Raw genomic sequence first — 19956 nt, forward strand, 5'->3', positions numbered from 1 at the left:
CTCCCAGGCAACCAGGGGCACTGTGTATGTTGGGGGCGACTTTAACTCCCACCACGCCTTTCTTTCATCACCTCTCCCGTCCAACGATGCAGGGCGGCACATCTCTTTGGTACTGGTGGAGATGGATGCTGAATCCCTCTTGAATGATACCAGGTTTGCTACTCATGTTGGTGGGGGCCATCTCGACCTATCCTTTGTGTCGTCCCCTCTGGCAGGATCAGCAACGTGGTCACTTCACCCCCATCTCTTTAGTGATCACTTCACGATCGAGGTTACACTACCTATGGCTCCACTCCCACCTCCCCCTTTCTCTCCACCTAGGTGGGATCTCCACAGGGCTAACTGGCCAGCTTTTGGCTGTGTGTTAGCTGCCACCTTTGAGGCATCTCCTCCTGCCCTGGACTTCGAGAGTCGAGCGGATCAGGTAGCCCGCGCTTTTTCCCGGGCTGCCTCTCTCACTACTCCTCTGTAGCAATGGTCCACGTGGTGCTATCGGGATGGCTGGATTTACTGCGACAGAGTCAGGGAGCTGGATCACAGGCTCAATGCAGCGTGCAGGCAGTACTGGCGGTGCCGTACATCCCTGCACCGTCGGTGCTTGGCTGCTGTCATGCACCATGTGACGTCGGAGAAGCATCGCCTTGAGGAAGCGTGGATTAGATGGTGTCGTACCTTGGATTCTCACTCCACTCTCCGTGAGATGTGGAGGATGATCCGGTCCATCTCTGATCCACATCCTCCTCGCCCGTCCGTCACACCCTGACCCTGCTGCTGAAGCCAGCCATCTTGCACAGCATTTCGCAAACCGTTCTGCCTCCCACAATCTTCTGCAATCTGTCCGAGCCCTACAGGAGCAGTTGTCGGCTTCTCGTGTTGCTGGTGCATAGGCTGCCTGTGCCAGACCTGACCCTGCTGATCATCCCATCACCTGCGGGGAGCTTCGTAAGGCGCTGCGACGCAGGACTGACACTGCACCCGGGCTTGCTGGGCTCACCTACTCACTTTTGTCTAATGCTGGAGATTGTGGTAGTGAGAGAATACTTGATCTGTTCAATCTCTCGTGGTCTGAGGGCCGTTTGCCGAGGTCATGGAAGACAGCTGTCATCCACCCAACTCCCAAACCTCGCAATCCCGGCGCCTTGCGCCCTATCTCACTTCTTAGCTGCGTGGCTAAGACAGCAGAAAGGGTTGTGCATGCGCACCTTACCTGGCATCTGGGACCATTGCACCCAAGGACTTTTGCGTACCATCATGGCAGGAGTGCTTCTCACCGCCTTGCTTCTTTCCTTGGGGAGCTTTGAGGTGGACGGGGGATGGCTGTCTTCCTCGACCTCAAGAAAGCCTTCGAGCTGGCAAGCTCTCTTGCTATCCAGGCATCCCTTGCGGACTGGGGAGTTGGGGGTAGGCTCCCATCATGGGTGGGAGACTTCTTTTTTAACCGAACGGCAGGGGTAAGATATCAGGGGCAGATCTCCCCATTTTACCACCATCACAATGGCACTCCCCAGGGGAGTGTTCTGAGCCCCTTGCTCTTCAATGTTATGGTTGAAGGGCTACTAACGGTGAACTATGGCCCCCGCGTGGCTCTGCTTGTGTATGCGGATGATTTGGCACTTGTCTTTGCAAATGGGGACTGCTTCACCCAGGCACCTGTTGCTCTTTCTCGACTGCATGCCAAGTGTAGTGAACTCGGGCTGAAGGTCAACCTCGAGAAGACTAAGTGCCTACCTTTCGGTCTCTGCCCTCCAGACCGTTCCCTCTTGCTTCATGGCTACAGCATCGAGCTGGTCACACTGCACCACTACCTGGGAGCATACTTTGATACTGGCCTCACGTTCACCAAGCACGTAAGATACCTGCGAGAGCGGGCCGCCACCTGCACTTCCGCTCTCCGTTACCTATCTCGATGTAGTCTCGGGGCATCCTATAACATCTTGCGCACTTTCTATGTCCATGCTACCCTCTCACTTTTGGATTATAGTGCCATATGCTTCACTGGTCTTGCCTCACACATCTCGCAGTCTTTGGAGGTGCTTCAGAATGAAGCACTCCAAATTATGTTACATGCGCCACACTGGAGCAGGTTGGTTAACCTGCACCTAGAGAGTGGATTTTCATTCCTTGCTCATAGAATTGCTTTGAGTGCAACAGCTGAGACGCTTCGGCTAGTGCCACGCCTACCAGTCTCAGCTTTACTGCGATGTCTAGCAGGCCGACCCCCTGACCCTCTCCCCCATCGTGACTGGGCTCATGCCACCATGGCTCTACTACATGATTTGGGTGTGGCTTCGGAGGTGTGTAGTGATCCTGATGTAGACTGTCCAGGTTACTCACCTCCCTCCCCCTGGTCACCTCCTCCTTTCACCATCGTCCATCCCTCTGTGACCAAGCCTCGCCACTCCATTCCAGCCGTCCTCCGGCAGGAAAGTCTTAGTAGCATCTCTGCTATCAACTCTACAGCTTCAGCAGTTTACTATACGAACGGCTCATTCCCGTCTGATGGTTCAGTGGGGGCGGCTTTTGCTTCTGGAATGTATACAGAATCCTGGCGCATCTCCACGGGGGTCACAGCCTTCCAGGCGGAGCTGAAGGCTCTCCTCGGTGCCTTGTGTCATGCCTACAGACATCGATATGAGCGAGTCGTCTTCCACACTGATTCTCTCTCTTCCCTTCAGTGCCTGGAGTCTCTCTCGCTCACATCTCACCGGTTCTTACTCACTGTTATATATACTGTTTCTACCCTCATCCAGCAGCAGGGTGGCTCAGTGACTTTTCACTGGGTCCCTGGACATGTTGAAATTGGGGGAAATGAACTGGCGCATACAACTGCATGTGCGGCTAGCACCCTCCCTGCTGTCACATTTCCACTCTGCCCTTGTGCCACCCGAGTCCTCTCAGAGGTGTCTGCCGATATCTATAGGCGTACTAGGGATGACCATCAACTTTGTATTGCTGAGGGCTCGCACTCAGCCGCCTGGTATGCGGCGGCCACATCATGTTCCCATCTTCTGATACCAACTGGCCTACCTAACCATATTCTAATTAGAATTCAGTGTCTCCGCCTAGGTTTCCTGTGCTATCGCCAGGTTACTGGCTTGGAGTCTGAACCGTGCCCCCATTGCTATGTGCGGGCCGCCGAACCTCTCTGCCATTACCTACTCGACTGTCCGGCCACAGCCCTGCTTCGTGCACGACCTGATGGAGGCTTTCCTCGTTCGGGGGATGATGTCTTTGATGCAGCTCGGGTTGTTGGCGATGCGTCTTACCAGATGCTTTTATGCACTGTGCAGGACTACCCCCCTCCTCGCTAAATGTCCTTAGGACTTGCTCCTGTGTGTGCATGTGTTTTTTTTTGGGGGGGGCTTATAGTCCTTCTTTATAATGCTTTTCTCTGACTGGCTCTCAGTTTGCCCGTGACCCACATGGTGTGGGTAAATATCAAACAACAAACAACAGAATATGTATACACTGCTTGCAGATATGAGAATAGCATTCACATACATAAATGAAGACATGCTAAGAAAGATAATAACATCATTCATCAGACCATACCTGGTGTATGCGTCAGTTGTTTGGAGTAGTGATGTATCGGATATCCACCTCCACCTCCGTCTCCACGGAGACTCCGCAGTGAAAATAATGTCTGCATTACTATCCGCGTCCACGTCTTCAGACAACAAAAGCTCGGCATCATTATCTGCCACCGCATTTTCAGATAATAAAAGCTCTGCATAATAATCCACCTCCACATCAAAGAACCACAGAAGTTGCTGATCTCCACCCATCCAATATTACTCCTTTCTCTTTTTGTCATAATTCTTTTTCTCTCTCCTTTTCATCCACAACTCTCCTCTCCATTCCTCTCACCTACCGGTCCCTCTTCCTCTTTCTATTTTCTTCTCTATTAGCTCTCTTCTTCATTCCGTCTCTCATTGTTCCTCTTCTCTCTCTCTCTCTCTCTCTCTCTCTCTCCCCAAATCAGCATATATCAAACTATAATATACCGGTGACTCTCAGTGTACAGTTGGCAGCAGTTCCACGGTGTACAAACAGGCATCAAATTTCGGACAAAGTGGCAGTGATCTATTTATCTATGATGAATGACGAGTTGGGTCCCCGTCCCACATCCTGGTAACACACTTAAGTGTGGCTGAAACTCGTCACTTTATACTGCATAAATATACTGTAATATGTGTAAAAAAAAGTCCACATCCATTTCTGCGGTTGCGGACATGGAGGTAAAAATAATCTGTAGTTGTGTCCACATCCGCAAAAAGTAATATCTTGACAGCCGCAGCTTTATCGGCAACCGCATTTTATGGGAACTAGATATCCGGCTCTGCCTCCGCCTCCGCGGAGCCCTAAAATTTGGTATCTGATACATCACTAGTCTGGAGTCCTCATCTCAAAAAACACGTAGATAAGATTGAAAAAATTCAAAGAGCTGCTACAAGATGAGTACCAAGCTTAAGGGATCTAAGCCACGAAGAAAGACTAGAAAAACTGAATCTACCTACACTACAGGAGAGAATGAAAAGAGGAGACATGATTATGCTATATAAATACATATCAGGGAAGGAGAAAATAGACATAAATGATGACATAACCTATGGGGATGCATCAACAAGAGGACATTGCAAAAAACTGCATAAAAAGAGAGGCGATAAAGGAGTAAGGAAATTTAGTTTCCCAAATAGGGCAATTGCTCAGTGGAATGCACTACCGAATGAAATAGTGTGTGCCAAAACAATTAATAAATTTAAGGATATGTAAGATAAAAATGGTGTACAACACGAGACAGAACAAGCTTGACTCATTCCTGTAAAGATACAATTAGGTAAGAACACACACACACACACACACACACACACACTCACACACACACACACACACACACACACACTGTTTCTGAGAATGGAGCAATTTGACACGAATAAAGGTTCAAAAAACAATTAGGGAAGGATATTTTTACTGCTCAGCGTTACTGCAAAACAGAATGAACAAAAGCATTCGAAGGGCACTTGCTAATTGCCCACCAAATATGTTTTTGTCTAAGGTACAGTCATAAGAAAAACTATCGTTACCCCAGGAATGTTTGATGCAAAACTAACGTTAGCTAGGCTATGTGTGCAGGTTCTTGCTGTTCGCCCTACCCCCATCGTGCGTTGCCATATCACAATACCTTTACAAGAGTTGGAATAATGAGCAAGAATGAGCCATATGGAGAGGAAATATATAGGACGTGTTTACATTACCCTGAGCACCCTGCAGGGGATTAATAATGAAACTCGCCACATTTAATAGTTTCCTACTATTCAACACATACTACTGTCTATAGAATACAACAAATACATTATTTTGAACGGTATTAAAAATATAGGCATCAACAATTTTTTTTTTTTAACCCACCCCATCCCGACCACTTTTCCACCACTGACTCCCCCCAATCCCGACCATTTTTGGAAAAAATTTTTTTGGCTCAAACCTCCGCTTTTGGTGAGAAACATCGAAAATTCATAGAGAAATCGCTCACCTGAGGTTTAGAATACTCGATACAGGTAGGAGTACCTCCTTACCTGAATGGGTTTTCTATCAGGCTTACTCCAAAGAAAACGAGTTCTATGGGAGTGTAACCATTCCACACCACTCATAAACGGTATTTATTTATTTATTTGGTAAGAATTTATATGTAGTATGAGAGTATATTGGTTTTCACACAGTAATATAGGCAATATAAGCATTGTTTCACTCATGAAACACATCAACATACCTGACCTTTTTTGGTGACATTACCTGATCATCATTTCTGACTGTTTCTTCCTCTAATGCTATGTAAAGTTTGTCCTCCACATTGTCATTGACTGGGGAATCACTCTGGCCCTGAATTTCGTACCGTGGCATGACATGGCTTTACTGGCCAGGTCACTGGTAACAGGTGAATTGCTGAGACAATGGCATGCATGGGGGGGTAAGGTCATGCTGGGTAAGGCATTGTCCCTGCCTGGCATCTTGTAGAGGAAGGTGTCCCATGTATACGTACCAAAAATCACTCGCGAAAATTGAAAATTGTGCAAATTAGGGACCTTGCAATTGATTCGCGTTTATGTACGTCGACAGGATTGGCAATGACAAAACGTGTGGATGTTAATTCACGTTGACGGGACGCCACAGGTTAATGGTAGTCTAGCAGGGGTGCACAAGTTCATTTGTTTGCTTTAGATGGGTGGTTAAATGCTTCAGATTGATGCTTCGGTGTTAGAATGGATGGGGTGTGGTACATCCACATTATGCATTATGGAGACATCACAGAGTGCATGAGAGGCTATAATCGCTCTGCATTTATTGTATGTAGAATGCAATACATATCAATATTACATTGAAATTTACTAACTTGGCTTGTATTGGCTGAAATACTATCATACGTTTGGCATGGGTGCACATACTCATTGCCCATCTGTATGTGTTGCCGACTCTACACCATTCTGTTATATTTTTATTTAATGAATTCGGTGCTGGATAATAAAACGTATTGTCTCTATGCACAGAGGCCAAACGATCTAATTAGCTTTTATTACCTCTAGCACAAATTCTAATATCTGTGTCTCACATAACCGACATTGACGGGTTTGCGGTACAAACTTTCCTGTCCCGTAATTCCACAACACTTCGTTGTTGTGTCATAGTGCATAGCTCGGAAGGGTAACGATAGTTTTTCTTATGACTGTACACTCGGAAACAATAATCTGTTGCCCACCCGGGTAGGGGCCGGAGATAAGGGCCGGGTTCTTTCTGGACGGCAGACCACCATATTACAGGGCAACCCACACACATAGACACATGAAGTGAACCAAGCGAGGCTTGGCTCTCAGTCTGTCATGTAAAATTTATCTTGCTTGAGATAATGCTACATAAGGATATAACAGATGTATATATGGCAATATGTATTAATGTGCTGCACTGTATTCCATGTAATATCTTCAATAAACATGGACACGAATGAAAAATTCTGTAGCTTTTAAGAAATTAAGAATCAAACGTAGTACGCTAGTCTGTGGACCACCAAAATCCCTTTCCCCGTGGGGAAATTTTGGAGACATACACCATTTGAAAGGTAATTGTCTGAATTATACATTTTCACCTGTTATACATCACATAACATCAACAATGATGTAGAAGCAGCATATGACTTACGGGGTGCACATTTAATTAGCTTCACCATTGAAAAGCCCATACTGACTATTATGTTGTTCAATTACCATTGCAGTGGTACACTCCTGGGTGTTATTGATATCTATAAAAAATTTGCCTTGTTTTGATATGTGACACTATATATATATATATATATATATACTGTATATAAGTAAGCGAAACTAAGGCATGAATGGGTGAAATGCACCTGGACTTCCTTCACTTTTATGTTGCATTTGTGCACAGTTCTCAACACACTGACAAGAGATGTTGATCATGTCATTCAGTATGTTACAACAAGGTATATTTTTGAGAGTGCAAATTGTGGCTTACAGGGGAGCAGATAGCACTCATTTAATTTGATAGAAAATGTTTTTGTATATTTTCATTTTCAGGTTCGGTTTCTCACTGCAAGCATTTTCTTATCCTAGCATCATTAATCTTTGTATAATATATGGGTGGTGGTACTAACATTTTATTTCATCTTTTTCAGGTATTAACAAGGTAGTGCAGAGGTAGTGAACAGTAAGTAGACTGGAATATGGCTAGAGGGCATGCTGTTAGTGTCAAGAGAGAAAGACAAAAGCAGAGACAGAAAACGAGCTTGAACAGCAAATCATGCATCATACACGATGACTGGAATAAGTTTGACACAGTAATCAGATCACTGACTGAAATTTCACTTGAAAAAAATCAAGAAATCTGCTTCACTGAGAAAAGAATGTCAGAATGATTTTGTCAGACTTGACATTAGCGACAGTATCCCTGATCAATTTGATGTCAGTCTACATGGCGTGCTTCTTTGGTGTTATCAAAACTTCATTAACATATTCTCTGTTTGCAAAAAGAGGAAACATCCTGCTAATCAAGATGACAGAACAGTAATGTCCAATCGCCACATGTCGCTAAGGGTAGGAAAAAATCAGAACCTATACTCTTCCCAAAGGACAGTTGCACCTTTTGTGGGAAAAATCGGCAATGGATGCGTGATAAAGTTGAAAGCCTCATACAATGCATGACAACTACAGCTGAAGAATCCATCAAAGAGGCTGCAGATCTAAAAAAAAAATGTTGAAGACATACTAAGACAAGTGATATGTCACTCTTGTTCCAAAAAAACTCCACTACCACAACACTCGCCGACGGGATTAAACAAGAACATTGAGCAACCCACATCTGACCAGAAAGCCATCGGCCACAGCAACACAAATTGATAGCCACAAAGAAGCTTTTAATTATGTTTGACAATTCATTGAATATACTATCATTAGAGGTGGCAATGTTGAAAAGGTTACAATGCTGTGCGAAAAGTATCATGCTTATTTACAAAAACATTACCCGGATGAATATAGTCATACCTACAAGACAGACAAATTGATAAGAAAGCCAGCTAAACATTCCAAAAGTGACCTTGTCTATGCCACAGATATACCTAAAGGCCAGGCAATAGAAGAGCTATTTGAATTGGCATCATCACATGAACGAGTTATTGAAGAATGTGACATCCTGTAAAGATGCAACATTTTGGACATGCAGGAAACAAGAAATCATGCCATGGCCCCCTAAAGCAAGTTACTTGTTGTCCAAATCAGCTGATGTCCCCGTCTTATTACAGAGGTTACTTTCCTTCACCATCTCAGGGAAACCTTTTGAAAGGGCACAAATAGAAAGGCTAGACGTGTGAACTCATTCTCACAAGACAATTGCTATGCTGCAACCAATGGACGGTGGCTCATGCTAGTGCACTTGCTTTTGGCTCTGACTGCGACATTCAACTGGGACTGCTCAGTTACACTCTTCCACAGATTTGGCCACTGCCAATCATGTTCGCAGACACTTGAGCTAGAAATTGCAATATGTTGCAGTATAATCCATAGTGGCACTGCCCTTCCACTTACTTGCGAGAGAGAAATATAGTTACACACCTGTGTTGGGAAAATTTTGATCTGACCGAGGAAACACCCTCAGGCAGTGACACTCATTCAACCCATGGCATAATCCTTCAGGAATGTGATGGTAGTGCAGACTTTGCTCATCAAAAAAAAACTTTCATCCAAACTCACAAAGCAAATTATCCAGTGGGGATGGTGTTGATCTTAGCTTCCTGCCACCAAGTCGGTCATCTCTCAAGAGGCACATTTACCGAGCAAATTATCAGGCACTTATCTGGAAATCAGCATCTGTTAAAAATCCAGATATTCCTCATCCTGAAGGACATGGGTGTAAGACTGAAGAAGGAGGCAACCTGACGTATGTTTTGACTGATGAAATCATACTTCCTCCAGAAATGAGTAACAAATTGTCACAACAATCCTTGGAGAACGAAGATGCTGCTGACAATGATGAATTTGAATTTGATAACAGTGATGACATTAAATACAAGGAAGATGATGATGGCGATTAATTTTTGTGCATGTTCGTTGTATGTGTCATTACTGACTATTTGCCCTCAACATTAGCCAGACTACAGTATGCTTATTGTTCATTAATAATGACTGTTACATATCTGCCTACCTTGCACCTTTGTCCGTGACTTGATAATTGCCCTCTTTTTTTTTTTTAACATGTTATGTTTATGGTCAGTGTGACAAATGTGAGACTAATGACACTGGAGGTTGTGAGTTAGCCTAAGTATAAGTTTGTGGTCTGCTATTGACTATCATTGCTTAATGGTTTTGAAGGATTGTTTACCTTTTTCCATGGATTTGAGTGCATCTTAAAATTTGAATAATTGTTTGTATGGAGTATGTATGAGTAAATCACCAGCAGATGTGTTTCCTATGTCCATGGAGTATGTATTAAGGAATAATAGACATTTATACCAAATAACAAGAAATAATGCTACTACTCTGTCACTTGCAAATATTTTCTTTAACATTATTTGATAGAGCTACATGGATGTGTTATATATCATTTCAAACTTTAGAATGTGGGTTATGAATTTAGTTTGGTTTTACAATGTTTCAAGCATTATGCACATTATAAATACAACTGATAGAATTTCTTTTTCCATATACGGTTTAGACATTTTAATCTCAATACAGCCTCCCCTGCATCAAAATCGATATATATTATATTTGCTAGAAACAGCATTAAATAAGCCTTAAAATGGCACCTAATACATCTCTGTACATAGAACACCTTTGGAATAAAACCCATTTTTTTTAACACACATTTGTTACAATTTTCAGTAATCTTTCAGTCAACCTTTCTTTACTAAAGTCTCAAAATTTGGTGACTGTTGAGGTTATAGTGTCCAACAGGCAAATTATTGTATTGCACTTAACATATCAACCTTTTAAGCTGTATGGGTCTCCAAAATTCCCCTTTGGGGGGGGGGGAATGATTTCTATTTCTGGCCCATGGACTAAACCACTACCAAACCACGCATTGAACACACACAATGTTTTCAGCGTTGGCATGTGTGTGTGTGTGTGTGTGTGTGTGTGTGCAAATACGAGTTATGTAAGTGATTGTGCTTGTGTCTGAATCATCAGGCGTCATCCAAAGTAAGGATGAAGTACCTAATTATTCTGTGTATGAAAAATTTCGTCAATACGTTCATCTGAACAAAGTGGCCGAAATCGATGCTTCCAACACACCACATAGGCCTATATATGTTTTGTTTCCCTTCCTCTGGGTAACATTGTGAAAATACGTATATAATGTAACCCACATGTATAAGAAGCATTATATTATCATTTGAATCAATCATTTTTCAGTTGTCACCCTTATAGTGTGACACTGGAACCAATCCAGTTCTGTATACGGATGCACACGGCCAACCTCAAGGGCAACAAACGCACGACTGCACGAATTATGAACCCTTCGCTGTCAGTGTCATGTTATGCTCACCTTGTTACGTATGACCACATTTTTTTTGTACGTTTTACCCCACATTCATCGTTGTAAACCAAGAAAAGGAAGGAAACGGACTGAAATTTCAACACTACGGTAAGATTCAACGAACATGCAACATCAGCCAAACCATCAATGTTACTCTGTGTACGCACTGTATATATATATATATATATATATATATATATATATATATATATATATATATATATATATATATATATATATATATATATATATATATATATGTGTGTGTGTGTGTGTGTGTGTGTGTGTGTGTGTGTGTACTAGTGAATGTGTATGTACGCGTATGTATGTATATACGTGTGTATGTATTTGTGAATGTATGTGAAATGTGGTTGTGTATATGTGTGTGTGGATGTGAATATGTATGTTGGTGTGTAAGTGTATGTGCATGTGTACGTATGTACGTATGTGTATATGTACGTGCATGTGTGTGAAGCCTGAGTGCCCTTGGCAAAAACAAGAGCTTAGCGGCTTGATAGTTTCGCCAAGCTCTTGTCCCAGCTATACTGTACTTCATGTCAGCTAACTTCTCCACATGTCAGACACTGTGACAGTCACCTCTAAATGGCTAAGGTTGTCATGTTCCTACCAACATAATGGACTGACATAATGGCCATCTTTGTCACACAGCTTGATGTATATTTATTGGGAAATTTCACACTTACTTTCCATGAGTCTTGAGACGATAGCTGAGAGGACGGGGCTGATGAACAAGCTGGCTTCCATGGGGACTAGTGCTAGACAACTTTTATTTAGTTTAGCGATATATATTGTTGCGATGAAACACTTGCCGATGTTATCGTACAAACTCAAAGAACAAGGACTTATTTTATGTCGAAAGTTTGTAATACCGTATTTAACTGTACCCTTGCCTCTGACAGACGGTGTTACTTATATCAGAAATAAATGTGGCATTATCATAATCTTACCGAAAATACGGGGTAGAATGAATGGATAGGAATTCCGTCTGTGGACAGACTTGGTTAGCACTGGTTTCCTGTAACTCTACTGGCTATATCTCCACGATTGCTTGACAGTGTTAATCGGATTAGCCCTAAAGTTGCCACTATCAATCGCTTCCACAAATGCCGCGAGCATTGAAACGATTGGAAACTGTTTCATAAAATATATATCGTTTTATTTTCCTTAGATCCTCCAGTATTGATACTATAATTACTTCTTGCCACTACCAGGGAACTATATTCTTCTCATCGACAGATATCGGAAGAATTAAAAAGATTCTGAGATATTTCATGAAACAGATACAGAAGGCATTGATCTCTTTTTGCTGCATTCCTGTTATTGCCAAGCATATTATATATTTATCTATTTTTTTGTTTATTGCTACCACATACTATCGAACACTCCAACATAATGGCAGTGATTTGAGGTATAAAAAATGAATAGGAAGCTGTTTTTGTAAGACAAGTACTGAGCTCATTTAGCTCCTTCATTTCGATTTCGTTTCTTGCTGACTCCGACATTAATATTCATCTTAACGACTGGCTGGAAAAAAAATGAAAAGAAGTAGCTGTTTCGTAAACAGTTATGGTTTGTATTTACTTGTCATGCCTTCACTGTGATTCGACATTTTATTCGTGGTCATTTTTATCCAGTCTACGAGTGCCTGTTCTTAGTGAGGGAGCTTATGAAGGCTCTACCTAAATTATCTAGGTCGTAATATCTCGCCTGAGCAGAACAGTCTCATTCAGTGGTTAGAATTTAAAGTAACAACAGAGGTCAAGATATTTAAAAACTTTATTCTTGCCTGTGTTGCATCCCAAAGCCTGTTAAAGTAAGTCAGAACAGAGATTTGATGACACATAGAACCGGGCGACAAGAAAGCTTAAAAAAAAAAAAAAAACATCTTTGATAAGTAGTTTATGCTCCATTTCCGCGATTTTATTGATCTTGTAAAATACTACAAACAATGAAGATGTTAGTCAAAGCTATGCATAACTACTCCTATTCGAAGTGTCTGCATTAACCTGAATTAAATCCTCTGATGGCAATATGATTTTTTTTTTTTTTTTTTAATGTATCATCTTACTGAAGGTTTAGACTCTCTCCTTCACGAGGGGGTGAGCGGTGGTGCAGTAGTAACATAACCAGGTACCAACTGGAAGACCTCCTCAGTATCGATTTTCGGGCCAGTCTATGGGCTAGTCAGTTTGTTTTGTTATACTGTTTAATGCTCAGTACATCTAGAGATCTGGGTGGAAGTTTGATAACTGAGCGTCGCATCCTACACTAGGGTTGTACCGCACTTAATAAAATGTGATTATCTGCCATAATGACCTTTCTTGTAGTCGATAGCCCATAACCCTAACATTCCTTTTTTTTTTTTTTTTTTCTGAGCCTCCACTGCATTCCAAAATATATCGAAGAAAACCAGATCCATGAAAAAATTGCAAGACTACCAAGCTCAGGGCAACAAGAAAGGTTTGATAATTAATGAGGCTTAAAACTTACAGTGACAAAAAGTGTAAGAAAACACTGATAAAAACTTAAAGTAACACACGAGGAATCTTGTGAGATTGTGTGTAATTCACCGGGTCGGTCAGGATCACTTGATGGTCGTGATCGTCAGCTTTTACCCTCCCGGAAGGGAGCTGAGAGCTCATATAGTCCGATCTAAGGGCAAGGCTGTGACCTTCACACACGCACACACCCGTCCCCTTGCTCAAGGGGGACAGTAACCACCTACTCCGTCAGTGAAACTTTTTCGCAACCTGAGCGAGGCGCGAACTCCCGTCAACCAGTTGGCAAGCGAGAGCGTTACCACTGCACCAGCGAGCGGTGTGTGTGTGTGTGTGTGTGTGTGTGTGTGTGTGTGTGTGAGAGAGAGAGAGAGAGAGAGAGAGAGAGAAGGGGAAAAACCTAAGGGGCATTGAAACTTCCGGCTTCTACATTCAGTTTCAGCTGAATACACTGCTAAGTATTCGCTGGAGTAAATTACTGGAGTTCTGTGCTTGTGATTTCCAAGAGTTTTGAAAAACATTTGGCTTGTCACCCGATGTAATGTGACCTAAGTGTATCACTACATCGAGTGAGTGAATGGAGGATGTCGCCTTCTTCATCAGAAACACGCAGTTATCTTTCATTAATCTTAAGAGAGGCTAAACCTAAGATACTGTAAATGGAATCGTCTGGCAGTGGCATATATAAGGCTATCAGGATCTCCGTCCTTGTCAGTAGGATATTGTGGAATTATTTTAATCCATAAGCAAGTTTTGGTCATTCCTAAGTTGAATAAAATCGCCGGGTGGAAACATTACTAGAAAAAAAGGAACACTTAGAAAATGAAACACCAACGCCAACGAACTGATCTAAGGAAGAATATTTGACACTGTTTTGTGATCTTGACCTGTGACAGATTACTCTCAAACTCCAATTTCTTCATTCTTGCCCATCCCTTATTATTTACACTAACTTTGGTCTAAATCAGATCAAAACAAAACTGTGACTCAGTAACCTTGACCTTTGACCTTTACCTGTTGCCTTGACCTTTGACTGCTTGTTCTGAATACTGAATCTCTTTATTCTTGTTTTACCGTGAACTTTCCTCAGTGATTAGCCTCCATCGAATACAAATGTTTAAAGTGATTTTGATTTATGACTTTGACATGTGATCTGTTGCTCCAGAAAAAAACAACTAGTTAACTTCTTGGGCGATCCTTTCCTCAGATCTGATCAAAACTGTTTTAAATAATTTCCTCACACACTGACACACGGGTCGAACTTCGAACCTACCCTGTGACCTTGACCCTTAACTGATTATCTTCGAAATTAAATTCCTCTCGCTTGATGTAGTGCTTCCTACTCTTTCCTTCACCTTTGTCGTTCTCTTTCTGCGTCTGCCCTTATCCCTTCCTATTTCTCCCACCTTTCCTGGGACTTTTTATTACTCTTCTTTCGTTGTCGGGTGGATTTACACTGAATGACAAGCCTAAGATTTCTTGTACGCCCGGAAACCATTTACAGCAATGGGTGGTAACCATCTAAGCAACCCATACGCGTTCCTCATGTGTCAACAAGTGGGTTGGCAAAGGGTTAGTGCCCCAGCCCACAAAACAACTAACTCACAGTCAAACAGCCACCCCTAATGGGGCTATGGCGTCTGGCTATAGATGGATAGATAGAAAGAATTCCTAAGCCCTTGCCTGACCCTTATCCTTTACACATAAAGATTGGTTCAAATCAGATGAAAACTGAGTTGACCTTGCCCTGTGGCTTAGGCGTTTGAGTTTTCCTTGTGACCTTGACCTTTGAGTAAGTGTTCTCAAAATCTAATCCTTTTATTCTTGTCTTATGTTTAACATGTCCACTAAGTTTTGTCATAATTGGATACAAATTGGTTAAGTTGACTTTTTCCCAAGAATTTGAGATTTAACACATACGGGGCGAACATTGACCTTGCCTCGTGATCTTGATAACTAACTTTGCTGCTAAAGCTAAATCACTCATTTCTGGTACAGTCTTCAGCCCATGCCATAGATCTCACGCAATCTCACACCATTCAAAACATAGAACCCTCTTTCACTTTTCGAGCGAGGGTGAAACCTAGTCACTGTGTCAATTATTAAACTTGGTAAACTGTCTCAGCTGCGCACCTGTCTTTCATTAATAAGATCACATTCGCCCCCGCTCTCTCTCTCTCTTTCTCTCTCTCTCTGTATTTATGCTAGTGCTTGCCCACAAAAATATATGGGACTAAATAATAGCCTTTTCATTATAAAATGTTTGCAAACATCATCATATTTGTCTCCATACCGTTACTGAGCCCACAATGGCCAATTTTGACCAAAAAGTCGAAAACCTGATTTTCGTATATTTTCGCAGGTCGCGATTTCCGACAGTTTCGTGACTTTGCTTTGCGTGCGATCGACATCTTTTTCTGACACTCCCTGGACTTACCTCGACCTAATGCAAAGAGAATTAGGTTGATATCTATTACCATCCAGGTGAAAGGAACAAACAAATGCACAAACAAACAAACATACACACTTGACTTTATCTATATATATATATATATATATATATATATATATATATATATATATATATATATTGTTACATAGCCTATGATTTCATCATCCTTTGTGTAATTTTAACGCACAGTATGCTGCATGTTTGATCACGAGCGTGTTCTGCCTCAGTTCCCCCCTTCTACCGTTATGGTAGAGTAAGTCGTCCTTTCTGTTGTTCAGAGTAGGATTTTCAGCTCTTTGTCCTCTATGGCTTCATTTGCGCGTCCTTCTTACAAGTTGTATCAAGCTCTACCGGCCCCTATATAATGAGCTCAGTCTCTGCATCATTGCCACTTAGATCTGCTCCTCATTTTGTTCACATCTCTGTCCTCCCCTGTACAGTTATTGTGAGTGCTCAGGAAGTCTCCAACCATCTAGCAGCTGTGTGTAATTTGAGTATAAGTGTTATTGCATTTTGTTCTTGTACTGTATAGCATAAGTTGTTAATTTGTAGGCCTAGTGAGGTTTTTGTAATTTATGTAAGGTTCTTATTGTCAGTCATTTTTGATAATAGTTTGTAACTGTAATAATTTATCTTGCATTAACTGAGCATTATCTGGTTTTCTCATTTTATCAGGGCTGACTTAGGTAAATTTACTCTTGCTAATTTCGTGTTAATAGAGGCTATTGCAGTTAACCATATATTTAACCTGTTTTTTTTTGCCATTACATTATCCTTATGAGTCCTGAATGTTTTGTTGTTAGTTTGAGCATTAAACTTTAACTTGTAATTTTACCTAACTCTTTTCTTTTGAACCTGGACCTTTACGGGACAGTAGTGATTTTTAGTATTCTCACTTAAAGTGTACATTATCTTTCTCTGTTCGGTAACATAAATTTGGCGACCTCTCATCAGGATATTCAGGATATTATCATAAGGATATTACTTGATATTTTGTGACTGTTACTTATTCATGATGTCTACTATTACTACACTTGATGAAGCCAAATATTTTTTGTCAAATGTGCAAACAGTGTGTGATGTAGAAAACAGAACAAAGAATGAACTTAAGCTTGTTGCTCAACAATTGGGAATTGCTGTTCGCTCTCATCATTCTAAAGATCAAATTGTTGACATGATTAATGAAAGCTTGTTTAATGTAACTCCTCCAAATGAGCAAACGCAGATTGAATTAGCTAAGTTACAGCTAGCCCTGCAGGAGGCTCGTGTGAAGGAAGCTGAATTTCAAGCACGTGCTAAGGAGGCTGAGTCTCAGGCTAAGGAGGCTTGTGTTAAGGAGGCTGAATTTCAAGCAAATGCTAAGGAGGCTGAATCTCAGGCTTGGATTCAGGAGGCACAGATACAGGCTCAGGCACAAATTGAACTAGCTAGGATTCAGGCAGACCATGAGTATCGCATGAAACAAGGTGGAACTGGATCATCTAGCTCTGATGATTTTGATGTGGCTAAAAATGTTAAACTTGTCCCTCCTTTTAATGAATCTGATTTAACAAAGTATTTTCAGTTGTTTGAGAGGGTAGCTACAGGTTTTAATTGGCCCAAAAAGTATTGGCCAGTACTCCTTCAAACTGTTCTCACCGGTAAAGCTCAAGTAACTTATGCATCTTTGCCTCAGGATCAGTCTGATAATTATGATGTAGTTAAGAGCTTGATTCTTAAGGCCTATGAGCTTGTTCCTGAAGCCTATAGAGTAAAATTTAGGACAACTTACAAGCAAGATAAGTAAATCCCATGTTGAGTATGCAAAAATCAAAGAAGATCTGTTAGAGCAGTGGTTAAATTCTAAGAATGTGGATTCTGATTTTGACAAATTTAAGCAGATGATTTTGCTGCAGGATTTCAAAAGGTGTATTTATAAAGATGTAAGCCTATATCTTGATGAGAGAAGAATAGATAATTTGTCTGATGCTGCAGTTTTAGCTGATGAACATGTTCTCACTCACAAGAGATATTCTAGAGAAAAAAGGAAAGCTGAGAGTAAGTATGTTGCCTCTACTCAGAGTACAGGTAACAGGAAAGAGAATAAAGATGATGTTTCTCAGGAAGTAAATACCAGCTTCACCTCTAGATTTCAGAAAAGTAAATGTACTTATTGTAGTAAGCTTGGTCATACTACGGAGAAATGTTTCAGGAGACAGCGTGATGTGAACAAAAAGGAGTCTTTAAATATTCAGTCAATTGGTCTAGTGTCGACCCTTGAGAGTTCCCAGAATTCTTTAACTGAGTTAATTGAACCTGCTTTGAGGGGTAACTTAAATTCTCATGATGGAGCTCCTCTTTTGAGCATAACGTGGGTGACACTCTCAAGAGTTCATGTGCTAATTTCCTGTCTGATGGTTTTGTCAGTCCTCTGGACAGTAATGACAGGAAATCAGTTAAAATATATCGTGATACAGGTGCTTACCAGTCCCTTATGCTGACCAGTGTTCTAGGCTCTAATGTTAATTCCTCTGATGAAACTGTAATCTTACAATGTGTAGGGAATAATTACTTCTCTGTCCCTCTGTGCAGAGTGAATTTAGAGTCTGGTTTTGCTAATGGTTCCGTTATGGTTGGGTTGGTTGAGACACTCCCAATGTCAGGTGTAACTTTCTTACTTGGAAATGATATTGGTGGAAGTCAAGTGTGTCCAGCTCCTCAGTTGTCTAGTGAGCCAGTGGCTGCATCCCAGGATTGTGATGTCCCTGATGTGTTCCCTGCATGTGCTGTCACTAGGGCTAAGTCTAAAGTTACTGGTGATTTAGAGGATAATGATGATGCTGATGTTATCCTAGCTGACACTTTTCTTGCTAATTTGGACCACTCACCAGATGAGGCAGTACCCCGTAGTGTTGATAATTTGTCTCGTCAAGAGTTGATTGAGTTGCAGGTTGCTGACACTGAGTTGAAAGGTCTAGCTAACTCTGCTTGCAGTGAGGAAGAGTCAGCTGTGCTTCTACTTGTTATTATGTAAAGTCAGGAGTACTTATGAGGAAGTGGAGACCCCCAACAGCATCAGCCGACTGTGAGTGGGAGGTTGTACATCAAGTTGTCATCCCTCGTGTTTGTAGGCAGGATATCATTAGAGTGGCTCATGATTCCAGTTTGGCAGGACATCTTGGAGTGAGGAAGACTGTGGCACGCATTTTGAAACACTTCTACTGGCCAGGTATCTTCAGGGATGTTTCCTGGTATTGTAAGTCTTGTCACACCTGTCAAGTTGTGGGGAAGTGTAATCAGACCGAAAAAGTTCCACCTCTAGTTCCCATTCCTCCTTTTGAGGCACCTTTCACCCGTGTGTTGGTGGATATTGTGGGCCCTCTTCCTAAGACTTCTTCAGGATTTTCTTATGTGTTGACCCTGATTGATATGGCTACTCGTTATCCTGAAGCCATTCCACTTAGAAATATCTCAGCAAAGAACGTGGTTAAGGAAATGCTAGGGTTCTTCACCAAGTTTGGTCTGCCCAAGGAGGTACAGTCAGACTGGGGAAGTAATTTCATGTCAAATGTTTTCAAGCAGTCTCTGAAAGAGTTGGGCATCACCCAGATCACGTCTTCAGCTTACCATCCCCAGACCCAAGGAGCGTTGGAGAGATATCATCAAACACTCAAATCGATGCTCAAGAAATACTGTTTGGAACATCAGAAAGACTGGGATAAAGGTCTTCCATTTGTTGTGTTTGCTGTAAGAGAATCTCCAAATGAATCACTGGGCTTCTCACCTTTTGAACTACTGTTTGGCCATGAAGTAAGAGGACCCCTTAAGTTACTCAAGGAATGCTGGCTGTCGGAGGAAGATGACGTCAACCTGCTGGAGTATGTGATGAAGTTCAAAGAACGGCTGTCCACTGCTTTACAACTGGCGAGAGAGAATTTAGGAGCTGCTCAGGAGAAGATGAAGACTTGGTAT

At 41.9% G+C, this 19956-nt stretch overlaps 1 protein-coding gene across 1 annotated transcript; it reads left to right on the forward strand.

Annotated features, from left to right (window-relative positions):
* Window positions 1–1313: 1313 nt before the first annotated feature.
* Window positions 1314–3311, forward strand: LOC145409322 (uncharacterized). Its single transcript, XM_080279794.1, has one exon. The coding sequence runs from the start codon at window positions 1314–1316 to the stop codon at window positions 3309–3311; it is 1998 nt and encodes a 665-aa protein (XP_080135920.1).
* The last annotated feature ends 16645 nt before the right edge of the window (window positions 3312–19956 follow it).

Source organism: Coenobita brevimanus, chromosome 80, assembly GCF_032717465.1.
Source record: "Coenobita brevimanus isolate Jiangsu-jjx chromosome 80, ASM3271746v2, whole genome shotgun sequence".
NCBI classification, from domain to species: Eukaryota; Metazoa; Arthropoda; class Malacostraca; order Decapoda; family Coenobitidae; genus Coenobita; species Coenobita brevimanus.

Bases quoted from the DNA above. Each gene is read 5' to 3' on its own strand.
- LOC145409322 (XM_080279794.1), top strand. From the start codon at position 1,314: ATGGCTGTCTTCCTCGACCTCAAGAAAGCCTTCGAGCTGGCAAGCTCT.